A 25,624-nucleotide genomic window follows, 5' to 3' on the forward strand; every position below is an offset into this window, starting at 1 on the left:
GAGAATCCATTTCCATTTTCCATTTCTTTCCATCACCGGTGCTCAAGCTCAAGCCAATATCAGTCAATGTTAAGAAATTTGTTCAGAACATAGTTGACTGCCAAGGAAATTCGTTAGCTAGTTAGTTTAGTTGCCCACATGTTTACTAGTGTTTCAGTTAGCTATTTCGCACCGAAAGTCCAGATGAACATCACCAACGACGTGGAAGGTCTCAATTATTGAAAGTTTCTAAATAAAAAAATCGTTCATAACCCACAAGGGGCAGAAGGTCTCAATTGTCCAGGTCGCTGAAGCTGGCTCGAAAGAAGCAGTGTTAGCATCTCAAAGCGACTAAGTGACAAGGAGGGACAGGTGAAAAGCAACAGAAACGAAGACACTCGAACAAGAGTTCACTTACACGGGACGTCGGCCGCCCGCACGAGAGAGACAGAGAAGGGAAATGTAAGGAATCCTATCTATATAATAACTTAACCCCACAACTGATACCTGCAGTCCGACACAGCGAGCTCAGCGGTGGGGCGCTCAGGAATAATCCCCTAAGCGCGAAATCCCATAGGACTTCTGAATTGCACAGACACGCGTCATAAGGCTCCCCTGGGTAGGCCAAGGAAATACAAGGGATGTAGCATCTGCTCGGACATTGATTTAGCATTTTCGCCGTGCTGTTGTGAGAATAGCTTTAGTCTTCATTCAATAGTACAGGTTCCTTCTCGACCAGGCTATGAATAGTCCTTCCTGTCACCTTGCACCAGACAACGATGACAAAGCACGTATTGATTTGATAAATTCACGCATAACTTTCGCTAATTTTATGATAAAAAATCGGTGAAAAGTGACCTTGCTATGGCAATTATGAGAAGAAGTTATTATTCAAATCAGCTGTGCACATCTAAACAAAAATAAAATATAAAAATATCACATCTGCAAGGAGCTTGTTTGTGTGATTTAGAGAGGACAAGTGCCGCGTCAACTTGGTAGACAAAAGCAGCTGTGACCGCCGTACCGTTGTGAGGGCCGGCGGTGAACGGGGCAGGGAGGCGAGAGCGCTAACCAGACCGCGTCGGCGAGTTCTGTGTGCTGCTATAGGCTGATGTCTTAGACAAGCACAGCACATAACATGTAAGAGCAGCTAACGTCTCTGGCTGGCACTGCACTGAACATCTGTGAGCAGCTAACGTCTCTGACGAGCACAGCATCTAACATATGTGAGCAGCTGAATTAACGTAACTGACAACCAGACCGCCTACATTCAGCGCTCGAGCAGCTCAACTACCGTAGCTGACAAGCAGAGCGCTCGACTTCTGCGGGCAGCTTGGCCAAATTGTCTGACAGGAAGAGTAATTCAATGCTGCACCCAGCTCAGATAGCGTCACTGACAACGAAACTCTCTAACAAATATCACGTCATCGTCATGACACTCAAAATGACCTTTTCCCATGGAAACGTCTGACTATCGTCGGCCTTTTCATAAACCATATGTAAACCAGTCATTTTCAACAGCGTAGTTGCTCTCTGGAACGCAGCACAGAAGCAGTACGTTATACCGAGATACCGCTACTCATGGTTTTGGTTAGGATTAATTCACATAAGACTAATTATACTAAGTCAATTCTTGTTTGATCTTGAGGCAAGACGAGCAGTGTACAGTGTAATAATGAAACGAATGCGAACAACGTAAGCGTAAGAAGTCAAATTCAATTATTTGATCAACAAAAATACTGTAAGCGATATTCTAGAAAAGCTCTTAAAAATTGTAAAACGCACGCATGCGACAGGCCCCTGTATAACGAGCACAGAAAACACAGCTTGAACTTAAATTACACGTATAATGAAGGCAAATGAATAAATAGAAGCCCGCTGATGATTTGGCTTTCACTTCAAAATAAATTTTATTTAGATCTCGCCGTCTGTGTTTAAGGCTGGCCAACAGCATTCGATGTCAAGTCTCTGTCCGTAGTTAACTAACTAATCGTAGTGTAATTGCAGAGTTGGAGCAAATGCCAATACTAATATCTATCGCGTAAATTTTCGCCGTATTGGCTGATGGTCCAAGACATGTTTTTGCGCTCGATTTCTGCGCGTGAGAATCACATCATTACTCACTGGAGATGACATTGGCGGATCCAGTTCATTGCTCTCACTAACCTTGACTCTCACAGATGCAGCTCCTACAACTGACATACATCGAGTGCCATTATCAGACCACCAAAAAAAAAAAATTACCAGAAACTCGAATCATAGACCCATTCTATAGTAAAATTATCTTACAGTAGTCGTGGATTGGTGGAAGTACTAAATTATTACGATTTCGTTCATGGATACCTAATGCGACTTGGCATGAATAGAACCGACGCTAAAAAGTGCATTGATCTGAGAACCGGGAAAATTGATGAAAACTTGGTTGAATTGTCACATAGGAAGAACAATTTTTCTGGATGGCTTGCAGCTGCTTGTAACGCGCACTGAATAATTTCCTATTCTAGTCATATCAACATGCTGAATCAATCGCAATGATCTTGATTTAAATTTCTGTGTTTTAAGGTGATGATAAAATCCTTACTAAATTTCGAAAGTAACGATAACTGAAATAATTCGCACCCATTCAATAAAGATCATTCATTGATGAAGACATTCCATCTTCAGAAGCAGCACCAAATTGACATCACCATATTTCTACAAAAAAAAACTACCGCTAAGCATGATTCTTATAAACAAGAAGTGTGAGCAGCAGAGAATGTGAATGCGTTAGACGCAGAAGGAGTGAGAGAGAGCGAGGTGACCTGGACGCCTGACGCTGCAGGAATACTGTTATATTCCAGCAGCGTCAGCTGGAGGCTACCCGCCAGCGCTCTGGTCTAAAAAGTCCAAGCTCATGAAGACCTTCTCGCCTTTCTCTGAGCAACTCGAGATCACGCTGGGTTTGCGTATTTATTTAAAAGAATGAGATTCCGAACCTTGCTTTTCAAACATAACTTCCAATCGCTTTTAATAGAAGCATTACATGTGGTTTGAAATGAAAAAACAAAAGGGTTTCTCATTCAGACCAACTTCGAGTCTTTTATGCTTTAAGCGATTAGATAGAACAATAAATCATTCATACCGGACGCGTTATTCAACGCTCATAAATCATAAATACGTTCATAAATGACAAATACTCGTACGTGTATACACTGAATAAATATTTCAGTTCCTTCTTTCATAATCCCAGAAAATAAAGTATTATGTAAGGTGAAAATTTCTAACAATTTGAGCTTTTCTCCAGAAAATTGCATCACATTACCCAAGAAATATATTCTTCCTGGTGATGTTTAAATTCTTTAACCGAATTAAATCATCAGCGTCAAAAATGCTCATCAAACGGTGGTGGTTTTGGCGGGAAAAGACGGAAAGAATTGACGAAAAACCGCTGCACATAAGAACTTTTTTATATATGGAAAAGTTCTGACCTCCAGCGAACGCACAGTTATAAGACAGACCTTTGAACCATCGCAAGTACACAAAGGCTCGGTATGCTGCAGCATGACGGAAAAACACGATTCGCAACTGTTACGGATAGCAAAACTACGCTCCCTTTCTTTATACTGAAAAGGTTAGCAAGAGTACGCAAACATTATTAGAAATTAAAGGCGTACCAGCGACAGCCGCCGTTAAACCGCCGATACTTTAATATAGCGTCGCGCAAGACGAGAACAAGAGATCGCACTCAGGCGCTAGAATCGCTTTGTTCTGCAACTGCCGGCACCAGAGCATCTGAAAATTTCTGTCTGGTGAAAGGTGCCGTTGTAAAATGCAAGATCATGAAGTAATGTATCGCTAAACACTGGCATTTAGGGACAAGGAAGCTCGATTATTTTATTTCTCAGTCGAGGTTTGGAACAACATTAAGAACGCTTCGCTGGTCTCACATTCTCGATTTGGGAGTTGGAAATCTTGCTTGTGGCGAGATCATTAGAAAATGCAGAACTTATTTCATAGAAATTCTTTTGTTTCGGTCTCGTAACTTAAATTAAGCAAAATTATTAAGCCAATGCCATTGAGGTTAACTGATCAGCTAGCTATGATGGCTATGATTCGGTGAAATATCAGCAAAATAAAATAAGTCCTCAAATTTTTTGAGTCGGCGGTAGGTAGCATATATAGTTAAAGCCTTTTGAATTTTCGATACAAGAGGATGATTGTAGGCATACTTTTGAAGTACGCATAGGTCGTGTTCTATTACAGGTGGTTATGAGTAAAAAATACGTTGATTAAAACTTCTCTACAGTCAAAAATGTTGAACAAAATTGAATTCATGTAAGACCAGATACGACAGATATCTCATTGAAATTCAAAATGGATAGTATGTCACGTTAACGTCAAAGGCATACTTTCCAGGATGGAATTCGTACCCTCACTTTTGTAGAATATTCAAAAGGGCATGCTTAAACGGGTTTCAAAGTAACGAAAATAATGACGGGAATTCAATTTAATCTCGAGATCGGAGCAACTCTTCAGAACATCACGTGCCAAAGCTAACCCCAAGAAAATCTGTAATGATGACGCGGCGTAAAGGTGACGGGGATTTACTTTAGAACAGATGAACAACGGTGGATGAAAATGATTGACTAATTAGTGCCAGGTATAAATGCAGCTACTCTTAAAAATATGAAGGGAGTAAGAAATGATATAAAAAAAGAGAACATTACTTGTGCACCACATGCAGCCATACAAAGGATATGCGTGCATGGCCTCGTGACCTAGAGACAGAGAGAAGCAGGAACGGTTCGTCTCATCGATAACATTCAACGATCATCACCACGATAATTAACGAGCGGCCGTAGTCTCTCGCTCAATTCTCCTCCTGATGTGCTAAAACGAACAAAGAAAATTTACCAATATCTAGTTGCTCATAGACTGTCACTAGTTCTGAAATGTTCTTAGGCAAAACAATCAAGCAACTTACTATTTCTTAACGAAGTTTACGGTGACTACTGAAATGATTTTAGATACAAATATAATTTTTAACCTTCATCTCAAGAAAGCATATCCGAGGAAAATCAAGCCCTGTCGTCAAGCAGCAATTTGTTTGCTGCCATAATCACTGAACAGTAACATTGATGGGAGGAAGAGCGAGTGCTGCATTCTATCAGAGCTACACCGCACTGACTATAAGTAGCTTCAGCCCCAAACCGGATTGCTTATGAAATTTCATGAAAATATGGAAGCTGTTAAAATAAACCGACATTTAAATATTACTAACCAGATACCAAGATCAGACATCTGCTGAGAAACATCACGGTAGACTGTGAGGATAAAGATCGCCGTGAACTTCCTATAGGTTATTCATAATTAATACCGTTATTCCACGCACCCGAAGCGATTCGGGTCAACTTCAAGTGTTCCATCAGCTCACATATGCCGACGAGACAGCACTCAGCGCGCGGTGTAAGTCAGATTCATCAATTATATTTCCAGTACAAACTTTAAAAAATATATCTTTGAAATAAATATTATTACATCGATGTTTGAATGAACATTACATAGAAGTGATACAATAAAATGTATGTAAGCAAAGCGGCCTGCATTCCCGTCACAGTGGTAATTATCGCAGCGAGATCAGGACACAAATCTCTCTCGAATGGAACTCGGGAAACAATGCAGTCATGACAGGCATTTGGTGCTGGTGTTCAAGCAATGCATGGTATACTTCAATAGACTTCAAATATTATCTCTAAACTTGCTTAATTGTCAAACATTTACATCAGGTCGATCCAAATAAATAAAATAAAGCCAAAATAGATAAAGTGATCGAACATCAAGTGACCATCGTTATTTATCATTACTGAACTGCAAAACAAATAAGTAATTGTTACCACGCAATGATTATATCATAAACGCAAACAAACCAGCGTACATGGTTAGTTTCATGGCACAATAAAACCTTAGATGAGTCAATAACAGTTGACGTTATGGAAAATTCGGATGCCAGGCGTGAACGAAAATTTTGCAACTTGGTTCACAGTGAGAATTTTTAGTGAAGTGGGAAAATAACGGCTTACAAGAGCCACCTTTTCCACGCAACGAGTGTTCATGTAATTGGAAAATTCATCCAATACCGGGGGTACATGTACATGGTTTCAAATTAATTCAACGCAGTGCATACGTCTGCAGTTAGGGACGTAGTGTAACTGTAACATGGAAGCAACTGTATGTAAGCCACGGGAGCAATGACAAGCACGTAAAAATTGGTCCACGTCCAATAGCCTTCACGGCACTGACTAACATCCACTCCGCACGAGCGCCAGCGCGCTACTGAAGAAGGCGGGTCACCGCAGAGGAGCACGCGACAGCTGCTGGCGGCTGTGGCCTGATACTCAAAAATAATTACGACATCGTAAATCCACCAGCCAATTGTCAATCCGGTTCCTACTTACAGCTGTCGATTCTACATTGGAAACCCGGATGTATGTTCATCGTAGAGCCAAAAATCACCATCAATTTTTTTAAATAAGCCGCAATCTGCGTATGGTGACAACGGCTTTACATTGTACTCTTCCCCACTTCATATTCACACATTTCTTCACATTTCTTTTTATTAGATCGAATAAAAAAATTCGTTGCCATTAGAATTTAACTCATAATTAATTGTTTGTTGAACAACATGATTCAAGATTCAACGACGATTTCAACGTGCTTGAGCTTCGAAAGCGATTTCAATAAATTTAACCAAGAACCCATTCTTCATAGCTATATTTTAGGTAAATTTAGCACCGTGACATAACAGTTGATTACGAACAAGTAAACCTGCTGTGCTGACGTTTACGCCTCAATCGCCAACTATTGCTCTACTGTCACAATAGCCGGCCAAGCGAACGCCATGCAATAAAACAATCTTTTTGTCATCTCTTTGACAATAGATGGCGATATTGTGATCTCACTGCCGCTCTGTAGAAACAATTAAGGCCAACCGATCTGATTCATGCACTCAACTTCCCAAACTTCGCATGAAATTAAGACGTGGAGTGTCATCTGATTCCGCGAAAGTAGAAATACAATGCACGACTTTTTGAAATTCACTTAACTAGCACATAGGATGATGCAATAAAAGAATACAAATCGACTGCTCAAATGGAAAGTTACTACATTTGTCAAATTGCATAAATACTTCAGGCCGACCGTCACATTCCGGGCACATATGTTCGCACTTCCATCCGCAACTTACCACAGTGGCCACCGATAAGCCAGCCAAATTTGATTCCTATATCGACAAGTAAAATCGCGGCTGATCAAGGCGCGAGTTGGCGAAGACTTTGCCCATAAGAAGAGTGCATCGCTATCAACAAGCAAATCAAGTATATAACTGTATATCAATAACTTTTGGAGTGGTATATTAAAAAAACACTTTATTTTGTTTCCATAACATTAGAAGACTAAAAAACCTAGGATCAATTATTAATAAATATCTTGAGCTCAGGACACGTGGCATTTACAGTGAGTTAACTTCGTGTCAGCTTTACCTTACGTTACATCACTTCCCGTCGGAGTGCTCAGTAACCTTCTAAGGGTACACTTTCCCCCCTAACATGTGCGGATCCCTCACGTTCTAGTTAAATAAACACTCATACCGAGCAGATTTAGACTAAACCAGCCCATCCAGTAACATCAGAACTAGTACCGCAGTAGAACTTCCCTTCTTACATCAAAGATGGATTCCAGCTCTGATTAAATCTAACTCTGAAAGCGGAATAGAGAGGAAGATTTTAGTTCTAAATAAACCTAGTGTCCAGATATAATCTAGAATCCAGTGTATAGAGAACTGACCTCCTCGAGTTCTGAGCTGCCCATGGACAGCAGGGAGCCGTCGCTACACGTTGAGTGCGTCGCACGGGACATGCTCTGGGGGGGGGCAACGAGGGGGCTGTTATTGTACACTCTTGTGACATCAATGCTTTAAGAATAATTACATGCTTATGAATAATAAATAACCATAATAAGTAATGAATGAATAATGCTACTGATTGGTAAATACGCAAGATTTGATGTTACTAAAATAGATCATCAAGACACTCCTGCTATTTATTATATAACTCGGGAAGATCAATAAACATCTAATACGTACCATAATAATGTAAACAAGTGAATTTGGGAGGAAGAATGATGATTCAAAATAAGGAGCTCGTTTAATTAAAAAACTAAATTAAACAAGCCACTGTAAGTCTACGTGGGATCGAACTACACCGTAAAGCCGCAGTCTCTGGTAAACTTTTAACCAAATTCGACGTGGCACAATAAGCAAGCAAGTTTGCTTCCAACAAATGCTGATATTTGTGTTTATAATACGGACGAATTAGAGCACCAAATAGTTCTGTCACACACCTCCATTGGCCCCGACCAATGTAAAATCGCAATAGAAAAAAAATGGAAAAGTTTTTTCAATTCAATCACGAATCACTTAGAAAAATGGTGAGGTCATAATGTGCTAATAGTGACATACTTTTTACCCACAGCAAGAGCAGAGAGTGGCCGTAGCACTGATACGTCCTTTTGCCGTGCCAAACCGGGTCAGAAAACCCACACACGGGGAAAAAGTGCATCTCTATTTGGACAAAGCCTTGCTCTCTGAGTGCAGGATGTAATTTACAATTGGCAGCCACTACGTTTATTACACTGAAGTTTCATTATAAGTGTGGTGACTGTAGGGGACGGTGATGACAGCGTGGGACCGGCACCTTGAGGCCGTGGTTGAGGACGTCCACGGTGGTGGGGGACGTGGGAGGGGACCGCGGCAGGCCGGGGTCATCGTCGCCGCTGCCAGAATCGTCGCCTCGTCGCCCACCGTCACCGTCACCGCCGCTGGCAACACGTCGCCTCAGGACCGCCTTCAGCTCCGACTGCGGACGAGGAAAGAAAAGCGGACGAGTGAGGAAAAGCGGACGAGTGAGAGAAGGCGGACGAGTGAGAGAAGGCGGACGAGTGAGGAAAGGCGGACGAGTGAGAGAAGGCGGACGAGTGAGGAAAGGCGGACGAGTGAGAGAAGGCGGACGAGTGAGAGAAGGCGGACGAGTGAGAGAAGGCGGACGAGTGAGGTAAGGCGGACGAGTGAGGAAAGGCGGACGAGTGAGGAAAGGCGGACGAGTGAGAGATTTTCTGAAGTACCCCTTTTTAGCCGTTTTCTATGAATTTCACGTTTTCTATCAATTTTTTCGAAAAATTCATAGAAGTAAAATGTTTTTATTTTTACATTTTACGTATGTATGTGAAGTTTCATGATAATCGGATAATAACTGAAGAAGTTTTTCCGGAGCTTAGCCGGTCCCCTTAAGTCTTAAAGTGAGTGAGGATTAGAAGAGGGATGACGGGTAAAGAAAGCTAAGTCTTCATTTAACCAAGATGCATTTTGACAAATTTGACAAACACGAGTTTACAGGAAACTCAGAAAGATGAAGTTATTTCCGTTTAAATGACGCGTCACTAAGACACACAGCAATTCAACGCATTAAAGAAAACACAATGAGTGCGACACAGATGATGATGATTAAATCTAATATAGAACAAAATAATGCAAAAAGACACGTTTGTTTCCATTTGTGTTTCCGCAAGACATTCGGAAGCGAATTATTTGAAGCAAGTTTGATCTCACTGCTAAAAATATGTACGAGTATGAAATCATACTAATGTCTTAATGTAATTGATAGCAGCTTGAATCGCAACTCGGCCAAAAATTTCAGAGAAAATAACTCGCTTAATCTTTACTCACGTCTTCATACAAGGATAGCTTCACCACACTCAGCATAGCGTAACTCTTCTCTCCGAAACGAACTAACCAACCAAACTCAAACTAATTTCCTGAAAATGAAACTATAACCGCCAGCTAGAGAACATGACTTGCCATACGAGCGCGACTCAAGAGTTAGTAACGTAACATAAGTTCAAAGTTCCACTGCGAGTCACAAAACGGACGTTTATAAATAATGTAGCTTTAGGTGCAGAGATAGAAATCACTTTTAGAGGGTATTCTCTAAGTTTTAATATCTACAACCTTTCGAAAACTTCTTCGTGTTTCTACAGGGGTAAAGATGAATATATTTCTGATATTATTTAGATAATTTATGTATGAATATATTTTTTTCTATCGCTCAGATGTTGATGTCAGAAGCACTGCGCTCACTGGGCAACTCTGCAGCAAGTATAAATTTCCAAACGAGAACCAGCAAGCACTGGTTCACAAAGACCGAATTCTACAAAATAGAACCTGCCAACAACGGTTCACAAGAAGATATAATAACTATTCATTTCCCCTGGCGACACAGCACACATCGTGACTCAGACTAGCCGGGCTATACAGCTTGGCCATCTCGAGCGTTATTATCTGATGCTTAATAGATAGCCCTGGGTTCTTATAGTAACTTATCGGTCTTGTTGATATCATATAGATGTTTTATTGATAGCGCAGCGCTCTATCAGGCCGTGATCTGTGCAAAGAACAATCATGCATAGGCTCGTAAAACGCATCGTGACACAGGCCTTTAAATGCATCGTCATGACGTACTTTGACCGCACCGTGAAGCGGTTCTGTGACCCTGATACGCACCACGCACCAGATACGCATCACGCACCAGATACGCACTACGCACCTGATACGCACCACGCACCAGATACGCACCACGCACCAGATACGCACCACGCACCAGATACGCACCTCGCACCTGATACGCACCACGCACCAGATACGCACCACGCACCAGATACGCACCACGCACCAGATACGCACCACGCACCAGATACGCACCACGCACCAGATACGCACCACGCACCAGATACGCACCACGCCCCAGATACGCACCACGCACCAGATACGCACCATGTTGACGCCCCGTGTGATGGGGTTGGCGTGGGGGGCGGCGGGGGTGGGGGGAGAGTCAGGACTGAAGACTGAGTCATGTGACACACTCATGCCCTGGTTGTACGGCCCGCAGCCTGACCTGTAGTGAGTCAATTGTGTCATAAGCGAGTCATGACGTGGGGTGTGTCATGTGTGATGACGTCACGAGTGCCACAACAGCGTCATGACATTACGTTTGATGCCATATCACATGCAATATCAAGAAATACACTTGATTAATGAAATACCGGTACACTTTAATTCAAGATACACACTTTGATTCAAGATATACACTTTAATTCAAGAAATAATTTTAATTCAAGATATACCTACACTTCATCAACACATTTCTCATAATTATAACCGCGGTGACGCACCTGTTCTCCAGCAGGAGCTCTGAGGCAGAGCGCGTGCGGGCGGCGGCGGGGGGCGAGGCGGCGGGACTGTCACTGGCGTGACCGCCGCTGCCGGAGGCGGTGGTGGGGGACGTGGCGCTGCGACGCCGCACCCGCCGCCTGAACATCTTCACGAGGCTACGCAGCCCCCACAGCCGCGCCCCCCGTCGCCCCTTGCTCGGCGTCTCTGGGAAATTGCGTTCATGTAATTCAACAATTTAAGTACATATTTCATACGTAAAAATGTGAATACTGTAGGCATAAATATTATCTAAAACGCAGGAAAATATATATTTTTTAAAATAAACTTATTAAGGTAAATCATGTTGCCGTATTTAGTTTACGCGATGCGAAAGGGCGAGTTCTAACCAGGAGAGGAGGCATCGTGGGGAGACTTGGGGAGTGTGGGGGGCAGGGTGGAGCAGGTGCGGGGACGGCAGATCACGGAGCAAGGGGCGGGAGGTGTGTCCTCCCTGAGCGCCCTGCGCTCTCTAAAGCCACCATCGTCGTCGTCGTCGCCCTCGTCGCCACGCGAGGGCGAGAGTCGGTGACCACCAGTCACCTCCGAGACGTAGGCGGGGGAAGTCATGGCGCCTCTCAAGCACGCGTCTGTGAATTAATTTCACTTGCATACATGGAACGCAAATCGGAAAGCGTTTCATACTGGCCCTAATAACTGATAATTAACTATAAATCCAACTAAATAGTAGGGCACTATGTTTATTTGAACCTATAGCTTTAACAAGCTGTCTCTGTCTGTAACATGGCATCTTCAAAGTTTAGCTTGAGATCCCAAGTTATCGATGACCAATGAACGGCCAGAAAAGATGCAGCATTGATTGCCTTCAACTATAAAACTTGCACTTATTTTTAAAGAAAATTTAATTAATAATAGAATGTTACGAAATTCTACCAATAAATCATATCAAATATGCAAAATATCATCACACCCATCGATGAGACGGGCGATAAGGCAATACATGCAGCGTAGGAATATCATTAAAACATTTAGGCAAGAGTACCTATGCTTTAGTATTAAAGTATAGGTATAACAACAACAGGTAGGAATAGCAGAACAATATTTCCTAACTGATAATAGACCCTCGACGTGCTGTAGAGGGTGAGGAGTGACGTGCTACAGAGGGTGGGGAGTGACGTGCTACAGAGGGTGGGGAGTGACGTGCTACAGAGGGTGGGGAGTGACGTGCTGTAGAGGGTGGGGAGTGACGTACTACAGAGGGTGGGGAGTGACGTGCTACAGAGGGTGGGGAGTGACGTGCTACAGAGGGTGGGGAGTGACGTACTACAGAGGGTGGGGAGTGACGTACTAGGTCATGAGTAGCGCTGCACGTCCCGTACGTCGCTCCACCAGCCCGTCGGACGTGGCCTTGACGCCGCCACACCTGCGGACGTTAGAAGAACCTTCACAGCGTCTCTGAATTATTTAAAATATTTTTGGTTCGCGAAATAAATATTTTATGTGGTAATATGAAGACTTTTTTCGCTAAACCTCCCTTTTGTACATATAAAATCGCGGTGAGCAAAAATAATTGCATCAGACGAATAAAAAAAATCCAGTAGGTACTCATTACTGAATACCTACGAATCCTATTTTGAGCGTAAAAAATCTACGGTACCTGACCTTCTCATTACGTCTGCATCGAATTCCCCCATTTTCTGTTTAAGTTAGTTAAATTTTGTGCTCAGCTTGCTGTTTGGTCAAATCTATTACAATTAAATTTCTAGTTTTACAAGAATAATATATGAATAGCTTCTTAATAACCTACAAAGCGAAGCGTAAGTTATTCGTGGAAAATCAGGAAAGTCGTATAATCTCGTTAAACTCTACGGATTATGGAACAAGCGTTCGACTATCTCGTGTTGGAGAGCTATCGAATCGAAGGATTTTTTTTAGAATGAAGCAGCGGGTGTTTTTACATAAATTTTCAATCTGCCAAATGGTGCACAATAAAAATAATAAAGAGCAATCAGATTAAATACATCACGAACACAAGATAGTCGATATTGGGAACCCCCATGTAAATAGAGATAAGTACCGGTAGTGAAATCAAAAATGAAAATAAAGCGAATAAAACATGGAATCAAATACTATTTTGTGAAATAATTAATTAAAATAATTTTGGTACGTTAGAAGCTGCCATATATCATTAAAGTTACAGAAACACCCAGCATTTAATTCATTTGGACGCATTAGAGTATGGATATCATCGCAGAAACTATCAGCAACAGAAATATCATAGGTGGTCACACTCCTGCGATCATTTATTCGACGTTTGACGTTTCATAAGCAGATTTTGGTGTTATCTGAACTTACTACGAAGAATCAACTGTTAGGACGGAAAAAGTCAACTCATATCAACGAAGGCAACTATTTTAGCACTTATCTTTAATAAGTGATGCTCATAGCAGCACCTGACTTCATCTCAATCATAGGAAAATAATTATCATAATAATATTCATCAATAATTATTACATACTTATTTTGTATATTTTCATATACAAATTACCAACTCGGTAATTTGTATTATTTACCAAGTCTTTAGTAAGTCTATATTCGAAAATTTATGACGACGATTCAATACAGTTGGTCTTCAGGAGATCAAATAACGCAGGAAATTTAAATGCGCAATGGCTCGGCGGGGCAATGTTTGCTCGAGAAATTCATTAGCGAGAACATATAAAAAAGGGAACGTATATAAATAGAACGTAAACCAGCACAAGCCCGCACGGTGGAATTGATGGATTGCGAAGACTTCATAAAGAAGAGGAATAAGATAAATGAGTGAGAGAGGAATCGTGGAGAAGGAATCGTAGACGTGAGAGGGCAAAGACACGAGTGAAGGAAGATATTCGGAGAGAAAGAGCAGGCTAAATATTCGAGGACACAGATAAAGATAGATGAAATGTAAGGTAGGCTAGAAATAAATGAGGACAGACCGAAGAAGATGGGGTAGCACTCAGGCAAGAAATGAGGCAAGGCAGTACACGAAACTTCCACGAAAAAAAATATAGATGGAACTAAGACAGGAGAAAATGTCAGACAGGAGAAAATGAATGGCAGACAGAAAAGAAACGAAGAAAGATAGGAAAGAAGACAAGGCAGACAAGAAGGAAGGTAGGCAGGGCACGGTGGGGGCACGGCAAGCGTCAGCCCCAGCGTTGGCGGTCATCTTTAACAACGCTAGGCTCGCTGGGGCGCCAAACACGGAAGCTCCGCACCCTAACTCATCAGTAAACGCCCGTTACTTAATCTTCCTCTATTCAAGGAAGGATGGAAGTAACAAAATTTTTCTATGACATTTTCACATACTATTAAAGAAGTTTTTGTCGCCGATAACGCGCATGTAATTTATTAGCACATTGCAGCCGCTACTTTTGTCCGTATCACATAAAGTTGCTAGAAATTATAATACGCATATCGAAGCGAAGGCAATGTCCATGTCCTTGAGCTCAGCTACATGTGATTCTGCAACAATCATAAACAAGAAAATAAACTCCGGTAATTTTAACCAATGGGATAAAAGTCGGAGCAACGGGCGAGTCTTCAATTCATATTGCAGTAGTCTTTTGAAAACATTCGTCGTTTTCCAAAGAGGAAGTTCAGACGGCTAACCGGGAAAGAAAACTTTGCCCCCCTCGGGAACGAATATGACTTTCGTTAAATCGTTCAAGTTGAACGTGTTATGTAACGTGCATAATTTAAATATTTAGTTTGTATGTATGCCGCATGTGCGAGTTTAGCATTACATGTTCTATATTTACTGTCTAGGGATTTCATCGAAATTTGCATCATGCAACATCAGGATCGTTACAGGATCTTATTGGGCAGCGGCAAGACAATCACGTTGAAATAATCCATCTTAGAACATCTAACACGGGGGGTAATCTCACGACGAAGCAGCGGGAGGAGCAGCTTCGTATTGACCGGAGGTTTGAACTTGACCGTGACGGAATATAGGCCGAGCAGCCGCTGCTGTCGTGACGTCACGGATACCCGTGTTGTAATGCTTGGCTTTGTGCCATTTATGGATAAATATGGACACGACACCTATTGTGGATATGGGTATCTAGGATACGGCACCTATTGTGGATATGGTTAGCTAGGATACGGCACCTATTGTGGATATGGGTAGCTAGGATACGGCACCTATTATCGATATGGGTTTCTAGGATACGGCACCCATTGTGGATATGTTGGCTATGGGGTAGTTAGGATACGGCACCTATTGTGAAAATGGGCAGCTATGACACGGAACCTATTGTGGAAATAGGTAGCTAGGAAATGGCACTTAATATAGCTATGCTAGCTATGATACGTCCTCTGTTGATATACGTGCAGGCTAAGGTTCTGCCATTTTTGTCATCGATATTAGGCGATACGAAACACAAAAATTGAATGGGAAAGTTTTATTTAGAATTGTAAGAAGCCGTATATGCTGATTTTTCCTAAAAAGTGTATCAGCCAATTCTAACAGTAGACCGAATTTGTCTTTGTAATACGTTCTTATGGAAAAAAACGTGCTAATAACTGGAAAGAAAGGAAATAAAATTCACGGTTAAATGAATATTTGCTTCGAACGCGCATCCAAGGGCGGCACCGAAAGACTAAAGATGATCTCGCAAGCCACTGTTGTTATTGGCGCCACTTCCGCATGCTGTTCAGCGCCAGGTGCTTCTTACAGAAGTTGCTGCAGCGTACTAGCGCACTGATACGGTGTGATGCGACCACCTATAACAGTCGTAAGATTTACCACGAAGGATTAAATTGGTGGCATCTTGCGAGTACACCTTGTGCGTAAAAACAGCAGTTAAACTAATAGGAAGAAAACTGTACATTCACTTACAAGCAAGTGCAGAGGCTAGAGTTAATCCCGTTAATGCGAATCCCCTTTATTAATGTTAATTTGTTAATGGAAAATGTCACTGGGTTTTATAAAGGCTGAAAAAATTTTCACTTGAGGTTTTTGTAAGAATTAACGAGTACAAATGGTTAAAATTAACTCACTGGGATCAACTAGAAAGTACTTAGAAGAACTTTTATTCATTACCTATTGCTGGACATATAATTATAGAAATCAATGAGTTCTGTGACAAATATTACTAATTTGAAACAATTGTGAGATTACGGTAAGTTTTTTTTAATTTAACAAATGGTTGTTATACTGTTGGGGACTAATCGATAAATAAGCTCTCTTTGACCCCAGATACTTGACAAATGATCGTAAATAAAGGATGAATGATATGATAAATTAAGTAGGTACTATAATAATAAATAAACAAATAACAATAAACAAACCGTGTGCTTTCTTTGCTCATGTTCTTCTCTCAACTCAAGTTCGGAGTTTTTCTGTAATGTAAATGCAAACCTAAATTTGGGACGAGTAATAATTAACTTAACACCGAACATGATACCCCTGAATAACACATACACATGAATCTATAAATTCACGCCAATTATTGACCAATTATTGAAGCACTACTGAATTTACATGCACATTATAATCAATATTAATAGAACCAATACAACTACGTACCTCTGTGGTGAATCACGCAACAACGATAAGTTATTGAACATTTAATGACGAAGTCATATCGGTGGTGAATTAAAACTAAAATGACAAATTTCACGAATCCTATTGCAATCCCTAACAATACAAATGGTTTTAATACCAATAAGAGTTGTAATACCTGTAGATTTTTCATCAACATGTGCATGAACCGAGCAGCAACAACAACGGTAGAGTTCATTCACCCGGTGATCGATACCCCGCGGAGTTATGCGGACCAGGATACAAATTGTGTGGTGTTCTATACAAAGTATCCCTAGGCTCTAATTTAGCATTAAATGAAGTCCTGCTCTTATCAAAGAATTATGGGGAATTTCAGGCAGAAATTACCATTCAGCAGCTACTAGTTTGCTAGCCAATACTTCCGTAAAGCATGCACGTGTGGATAAACTCGTAATCATTAAATTAACATTCTCGTATGGTTATTAATAATTATTGTCCCATCGATGAGCTAATTCAATTTTTGTGTAAAAAAATTCACATTTCATAGATTTGGTGATTAGCTTATCACAATGTTTTTGATAAAATATTGGATTCATTACTAATTTTTTTCGTGGTTGGTGACGAACATTTACTGCCTTCTTTCTACGAACAGCAAGCTTCAGATAAATTTTGAAAGAGAAAAATAACAAATATAATAAAAATAAGTCGATTTTTTTAACCAAACAACGATCGGCCGTTAATGCGCTCGACTCTATCAGTTATAGATTTGTTAACGACCATGGATGTTGTACCTATCAGGCTTCCATTTTCACATCAGATTCGAGTATGAAAATTTATCATGGAAATTATTTCTAAAGGAAATCTCGACTAGTGACAAGAAATATTTCTAATCATGATCATAACATACATGAGGATTACCGATCGAAATAATAAATAAACTATAATAGCAATCAATAATGAAAGTAACAGTATGATTGTAGGCATGAGTGTCATGCCGCAACACCTGCGAGTGCAGGCAGCAACACGCACGCTAGCTGCGCCACAACACCTGTGCAATGAAATAACACCTGCATACTCAACACTTCCGCAGCACCACGCAAAGTTCAGCACGACGTACTTGCTCAGGGAAATATTTTTTTTTATAATTTTCTGATGACAACGTTTGATTCTCATATTCACTTCGTGCCTGCATTAAAAATGTCAATTTTATTCACTATAAAATCTCAAAAAAGATGCTCTTCACAATTAATTTTTTTTCAGTTTAAACGTTCCCCAGATCAACTCAATAATCGATTCGGTGAAATATTAACATGAAATAATATTGATTTATTTGGCAAGAAAAATGCCAATACATTTTCAATGAAATTAGGCCAAAACGAAGTGCCCTTTTAAATAATTGAATCATTGTTGCTGCTGAATTCCCCTGTAAGCCTCGATTAGAGGATCCATTCTGCAGGAAAATATAAATGTGTACATTTAGATCCCCACCCAAAAAAAAAAAAAGTTTCAAAATAAAGACAGAATCTGAAAACACTTCAACAGGATTGTGAGCCTTTATGTAATTACCTAGCTTTGATCTTCTCGCATACTTTTAGATACGAGTTCAGTTTTTGTATGCAATTGTCTACCCTCACTCCCCACAGGGGAAGAGGGAGAGGCGTGGGCTGACGCCAAGGCCTAAAAGTTGTGTGGGGAAGCACGGGGAGGCAGGGTCAGCTATTTCAAGACCTGCGTACGCCACCCTTCCCCCAACACAGGGAACCTGGGGCGCGTCGATCAGCCCCTTAACCTCCGTTGTAGCAATCAACCGCAACAACATCATTACCTTAACCTTCGCGAAAGACTTCAGCCGTTGCCACCAACCCCAGCCGTTGCCATCAACCCTAACCGCTGCCATCAACCCATCCGTTGCCATCAACCCCAGCCGTTGCCATCAACCCCAGCCGTTGCCACCAACCCCAATCAACCCCAGCCGTTGCCATCAACCCCAGCCGTTGCCATCAACCCCAGCCGCTGCCATCAACCCCAGCCGCTGCTATACACCCCAGTCGTTGCCATCAACCCCAGCCGTTGCCATCAACCCCAGCCGTTGCTATCAACCCCAGCCGCTGCTATCCACCCCAGCCGTTGCCATCAACCCTAACCGCTGCCATCAACCCCAGCCGTTGCCATCAACCCCAGCCGTTTCCATCAACCCCAGCCGCTGCTATCCACCCCAGCCGTTGCCATCAACCCTAACCGCTGCCATCAACCCCAGCCGTTGCCATCAACCCCAGCCGTTGCCATCAACCCCAGCCGTTGCCATCAACCCCAGCCGTTGCCACCAACCCCAGCCGCTGCCATCCAACCTTTGCCAACAAACCCACCCCAAATAGCGTACTAATTTCCTCATTCTGAGCACACAACCCTTGATTAACCCTAATAACCCTGAGCGTCAGCGTGCGCCGTGGGACTGAGGGGACATTTAGCTCACCGGAGGTCGTCAGGGTTAGCACACGTCGGATCTGGAGCGATGCAGGCTGATCGATGGCAACTATGGACTGGTAGTTGTTGAATATTTAGAGCTCGGTGATAAGATGCCACGAGCACTGACAGAGAGGCCAGATATTTGGTCCAGTTATCGTCTACTGAGACCGCAATAATCGTAAAAAAATCATAGAGAGTATGACTGAAAAATCACAAAATCCCTGATTCAGAGTCTGAGTTCTTGCGGGAGAGTGGTAATGTTAAAAGCAAGTCGTTGACCTTGAGAAAATTATCAGCTTTTTATTAAGTAATTTTCGAATTTTTTTTATCGTTTAATTTTGTCGGCTAAACGCTACAGATATAGACTTATCCGAGAAAAAACCACCGGAACAAACGGACAAAAATAATATTTTTTAATGAAACCATATTGCAAATGGTCAAATAGTTCTCCATTTTTGAGTAATTGAGTTACTTGAGCTTCACGAATCGAAGATTAAAATGCTTATCACGGCATCCAAGCATTGCAGCAATTAATCACGGGAAGTGTACATAGGAGTACAAACAATACACGCATGATGGGATAGTTAATAAAGAAACGAAAACATCGGAGGGTTAACGAACTTACTAATGAGTAACGCACATAACCATATAAGGCCATCGCATATATTAAAAGGTTAATTTTTATAGAGAACGGGTTAATGCATCCAACGTATGGTAGCAAAGGGTTAACGCATATAACACACGGTTAACGTTTATACCAAATGTTTGACGTGTATACCAGAGGTTTGAGGCACGTACCAAAGTGTTGACACATATACCAATGTGTTGAGGTATACCTATACCAAAGTGTTGACACATATACTAGAGTGTTGACACATATATCAAAGTGTTGACGCATGTACCAAAGTGTTGACACATATACCAAAGTATTGACGTATATACCAAAGTGTTGACGCATATACCAAAGTGTTGAGGCATATACCAATGGCTTGACGCATGTACCAAAGTGTTGACGCATAAAACAAAGGTTTGAAGCATGTACAAAAGTTCAATGCTTACACCAAAGGGTAAATGCACGCACCAAAGTGTTAATTATTATACACCACAACATGAACTGACGTATAGTCTAAGCATGGCAGCTAGGCAGATGCTCGGCGCTCTCAGCTGCGGACAAGTCAAGCCTGCAGCACTGCTAATGACGGCCCCGGCACTGCCGCAAGCCTGCCACGAGAAAACGCTTCCAAGAAACAGGTCAGTGACGAGCAACAGCTGCTCACTCGAACAGGACCAGGCGCTAGGCACGGTTTCGTTAATGTTAAATTAAGCATGCACAACGATGCATGCTTCAATGCATGTCGTCAACAACTTGCTCCTTGATGATATTATTCATACCGATGATTAAGTGTCTCCAAAACCTTTTAGTTTTGTCTCAAAGAAAATTATTATTCACAGGCTCTGCTTCAATCTAGTTCATGTTAAACCGAAGTCATTTTAACGTCTGGGTATTTTGTAGGCTGCTGTGTGGGTGCTAATGATTTGTTGAAAACTTTAGTTAATCAAGCTACCATTATAAACTTAATTCGTATAAGTAAATTAGACTTAAATAGATTAGTAAGCCATAATGAATATTACCTAAAGTTAACACACACCTAGTAAATAAATATAGGTTACAAATATATGATTCGGTAAATGTTCCAATGACCTATCAATATTTACTATTTGATCAGCTATGTAGCAAGGAAGCATTCAGCGTTCATCAAGTTCGTTCATGACAATACGAAGTGGTGCTCGAAATTAGCATCCATTTCGAAGAATGTAGGAGCATATGTATGGTCATTAATAGATGGCCGGCCGTGATGCAGCGTTAATTTTCAATGGGATAAAGCCCTCGGTTAAATGGAGCATGAGAAGTAAGCACCACGCCACTCGACTGCCAAGCCTCTTATAAAAATCTTGTCCGGATTATGAGTGGCCAGAGTATTGCTGTAGGTCTGCCGCCGATAATTTTCAGCGGCTTAGCGCACTTGAAGCTCTCAATAGGCAGCCAGACGTCTCTATTGAAGCAGGAGGAGCGCATGGATAACGTCTTGGGCTCTCCAAATAAACCACGAGACCCAACTGAAAATGAAGAGCTACCACGGAACCGAGTAGACCATCATTGAATATTTATTAACCGCCCATGGCTTATACTTTTATATTTATTGACTGCGCATGGCGAATATTTAGTAACTGCAAACAAGTATTCGATCGTCGAATTTTTATATTACACATGTCTGAATTAAACATTATAATATACGCTCAACCAGCAACGGCTGAAATCCGATGAAGCCGACTTAAAGCCTATTATATTAAAAAAAATGACGCTAATGAGACAAAATTAGAGAGAAAGCAGGTTGGGTATCGAAGTTGCAATACAATTCACACGACAACTTTCTACATAAAACTTTCCCACGAAGAACAGCTGGTGTCTCCATAAAATATTCTTCCCCGCGCCTTCCCCACGCGTGGTCCCCGTAATGTTCTTGCAGCATCTGCTTCAGCATATTCACCAGCCACATTAACTAATTCTTCAGAATTTTTATGTTTACCGTTCTTAAAGATCTTACATGTCTGTGGTTTATTCACCTGATTCTGTAGCTCAGATTACAAAATTAACGGTAAACATTTATTTGATCGCAGAATTATTGGAAGACACTATATAGACCATCGATTGGTATTCTAAAATTCATATCAGGGCGCGTCGCTGTCGTTCAATTTTATCGACAGCCTCGGGACTCAGCCAACTGATATGACTCATAACATATGTGGAACGTTTGCGGCTTATACTTGCATAGAAAGTTTACTTTAATGTGTTTTCTATATAAAATAATCTTTCTATAACCTTTTGCTTATTTTCTAAGAGAAAGCTCAGCAACACAACTGAAGAAATAGTTTACTAAAAATATCTAAAAGGTGAGAAATCTAAGAGGGTTAACAATTAATGTATAATGTCTTGATACCATGCAGCCATGGTATTTACTTAATCCGTCGGTGTTATTGGCACTATTATTATCTCATGAATATCACATAAGGTCATTTTCATAGTCTTTGTCATGAGATTGGGAGACATAAACAAAAAGAATCGTTCATTTTAAACACTGTATTTCGAGAATGGGATTCGTTTGCATCATAACATTAATTTGAACAACACTCTTCTACTATGAAATAAGATTTGAAGTTATTCATTAAATAAAATAGAATCGATAATACATTAATGAAGCAACTACGTTGAATTCTTAACTCAGGTGAGCGGAATCGTGTGCCGTAGTATGGAAGGCAGGAAGTGAAACGCTGGTTTGATAGTCCAAGTTTAGGTTGTACTTGCCAATCACCAGCCCAACTTACGCATCAGCAGCAGGATAACAACAACATCAAAAGCTCATCATCGATAATGACTTAAAATCTTCCTCCGAGTCTACAGAAGCACGATCGCCGACCCACATCGATACGAATAATTTAGGCACAATCTACTCACATTATTTATACAGCGTGAGTGTGAGGGTTTGATTGATGCCTGGCATCTTGTTAAGTGCAAACCAACGCAATTTACCAGCTCCTAAGAGGGGCAGATAACTCTGTAATTTATTATTGACTATCGAATTGGAATAACATCTATGCTATTACGCTTTGAAATCGGTTTCTTAATTTTGTATTATTAGGCCACGAGCGTCTGATGTCATTTATAGTATAGGTAATTTATTTATAATCGATCCTTTCATAATGTTGAATAACTCAGGCACGAGGGGCCAACATTCTTATTTCCACGACAATTCTTAACTTTATCACTTCCACAAGAAACGTTTAATACATTTTACTGTATTAAACGTTTCTCAGATCAGAAGTATCAGCGTAACCATCTATGGCTGCATTGTCGCATATCAAGAAGCATCGGCAGAACGGAGGGGGTGTGCTGCAACAAATGGCCCATCAACAAATGAGTGGTGGAAGTGAGGTTGCTTGAGGTAGTGTGAGAGCGTGTTTGTTTGGGGGTAAAGAGTGAGTTTGCACGAGGTAAAAAACGAGGTTGTTTGAGGTTGAGAGCAAGTTTATTCGAGGTAAGTTCTTTGGAGTTAAGAGCGAAGTTGTTTGTAGTGAAGAGCGAAGTTGTTAGTAGTGAAGAGCGAGGTTGTTTGAGGTAGAGAGCACGTTTGTTTGAAGGAAGTTCTTTGAAGTGAAAAGCGAGGATATCCGAGATGAAAAGCAAGGTTGTCTGCATGGGTGAAGAGCGAGTTTGTTTGAAGTGAAGAGCGAGTTTATTTGAAGTGAAGAGCAAGGTTGTTTGTAATGAAGAACGAGGTGTTTCAATTGAAGAGCAAGGTTGTTTGAAACGAAGAGCGAAGTTGTTTGAATTGAAGAGTAAAGTTGTTTAAGGTGAAGAGCGGGGTTGTTTGAGGTGAAGAGTGAGGTTTCTGGAATACAAGAGTGAGGTTGATTTTACTGAAGAGATTCTTTGAAATGGGGAAAGCTCATGACCCCTTAATAAGTTACTACGAGGTTGTTAATGGTGATAGAGTTGAACACGAATGGTTTCGGTTTACCAAAAGTAGGTAGCTTGGGCTCGAACATCTATAAATAGAAGCTCAGAGGTGAGCGAAGTTCTTGCGCGAGATGTAAATATCAGAACAAAGCAATACATCAAAGACCTTTCAAACTCCTGCACAAATCTATCAAGAAACATATCTTCATAACAGCGGTCGTCAAACACACACGCATAAAAATTCTGAATTGACAAGTTAAAAATATCCATGAGATATTTCCTAGTTGCTCAGTCGGCCAAGGAGTGCCAGATAAGATAAGACCATGCATTCAAAAGCTTTATTCGAAAATAAGATGGAGGAAAATCGAATCATTCTTAAAGGTTTTGGAGGCCTCAGTATATAGCCGATGATGGAGAGGCTAAAATTTTCAATAGGGCAGCAGAAATGTTCAAAAGCCCGACTCGAAAATATCGGGATTCAATCCAGTTCGTGTTGAAACAACGTATCTACTGGCAGGTTTAACCAATTTGAAATCATCCTATAAGTAACGGTAAACACAAATGTTAGAATTACTGTTAATCTATCGATCGCAGTAGAACTTACGATCAAGTTATTATGGCTGCGGAACTTCCGAACAACATTGAGCAACGGTCAATGTAGAGTTATGATCATTGTAGACTCATGATCACTGTAGAGTTATGATCATTGTAGACTCATGATCACTGTAAAGTTGTGATCACTGTAGAACTAGTACATTGTAGGAAACAAGTATATAATTCTGAGTCTAGCTCGAGGCGAGTAAGGAAAGCAGGGCAGAACCGAGGCCGTGAACGCCTCCCCGTTACTCAACTATCGCCGTGATCAGGCGAACCCGGGGGTGAGGGGTGAGTAGTGAGTGGTGAGGGGTGAGACTCATCCCACTGCGATGGGTGGGGAGATAAGCACTCATCCCACAGCATGGGGGCGAAGAGTGTTGTGCGGCCGCGAAAACTGAACCCACAGTGAGGTATGAGTAGGGGTGATTAAGCTCCTTCAGCTGAAGTTAGATTTCAGTCGAATTTCAATACCTGAACCACAACTTCACCAACAGCAGCGTGCGAGCTACCGTTCGAATCAATTCAAATTATTAAATTTCTCTAGTATTAATAGATAAAGGAGGTAAACGAAATGTTAAAACCATACATAATAAGTATAAGTGATAGTAATTGCAATACAATGCCAGACGTGTAAACAGCCCACATTTCCTTGCGCCTCCCGATGACCAATATTTATCATTGCAATCAGAAATCCCAGAATTTGCTAAAGCCTCCGTTAAGAATTTACGCGCTTCAAGTTTGATAACTGTTCATAAACGTAGGCACAGGATCATTTAAACGCTTCACCAAAATGCATCACATGCATGATTGCTCTATTTTTCTGGGTTTGGTAACTTTAGTGTCTAAATAATTACCTGAATGTTAAATTAAACAGCATTGCGAATTCTTCGACAGCACTGTAAAACTAATCTTCACTTTTACGTTACATCCGAACATGATGCAGCTAATACTGCACGAATACGACATTTAGAGCGCCTTGATCTGCTTCTAGCAAATCACGAGCCATGTAACACGCCCCTCCCATCATTTGGAAATGTATTATACAACATCATTCATTGCGTTATTCGTTCACCGCACCCACCACCACAATGCACTTCATGAACATTGTTGTAATTTCATAAAATTGCAGCATAGTCATTCCACGAAAAATCTTCATTTCAAGTCTATTGAGCCCAGGTCGCTATATATATAATTCCAGCTTCGCTTCTCGCGTATGAATTACGATGATCGAAGACGCTGTGATAACCGTGGAAAAATA

At 41.2% G+C, this 25,624-nt stretch overlaps 1 protein-coding gene across 3 annotated transcripts in view; it reads right to left on the reverse strand.

Annotated features, from left to right (window-relative positions):
- The window catches only part of LOC108664411, a 56,008-nt gene that overhangs the window by 15,340 nt on the left and 15,044 nt on the right, over window positions 1–25,624 (reverse strand). For 2 of the 3 annotated variants that reach the window (XM_047879553.1, XM_018150987.2), the window contains exons 2-7: window positions 12,585–12,659; window positions 11,626–11,865; window positions 11,239–11,443; window positions 10,841–10,961; window positions 8,709–8,870; window positions 7,801–7,875 (exon numbers count right to left, since the gene is read on the reverse strand). In XM_047879553.1, the coding sequence (XP_047735509.1) occupies window positions 7,801–7,875; window positions 8,709–8,870; window positions 10,841–10,961; window positions 11,239–11,443; window positions 11,626–11,845 (783 nt within the window). In that variant the 5' untranslated portion in view covers window positions 11,846–11,865; window positions 12,585–12,659. Of the gene's footprint in view, window positions 1–7,800; window positions 7,876–8,708; window positions 8,871–9,736; window positions 9,788–10,840; window positions 10,962–11,238; window positions 11,444–11,625; window positions 11,866–12,584; window positions 12,660–25,624 lie in introns of those variants that run through there. The other variant, XM_047879555.1, reaches the window with a different exon arrangement.

This window comes from Hyalella azteca, unplaced genomic scaffold (assembly GCF_000764305.2).
Source record: "Hyalella azteca isolate HAZT.00-mixed unplaced genomic scaffold, Hazt_2.0.2 contig3329, whole genome shotgun sequence".
NCBI classification, from domain to species: domain Eukaryota; kingdom Metazoa; phylum Arthropoda; class Malacostraca; order Amphipoda; family Hyalellidae; genus Hyalella; species Hyalella azteca.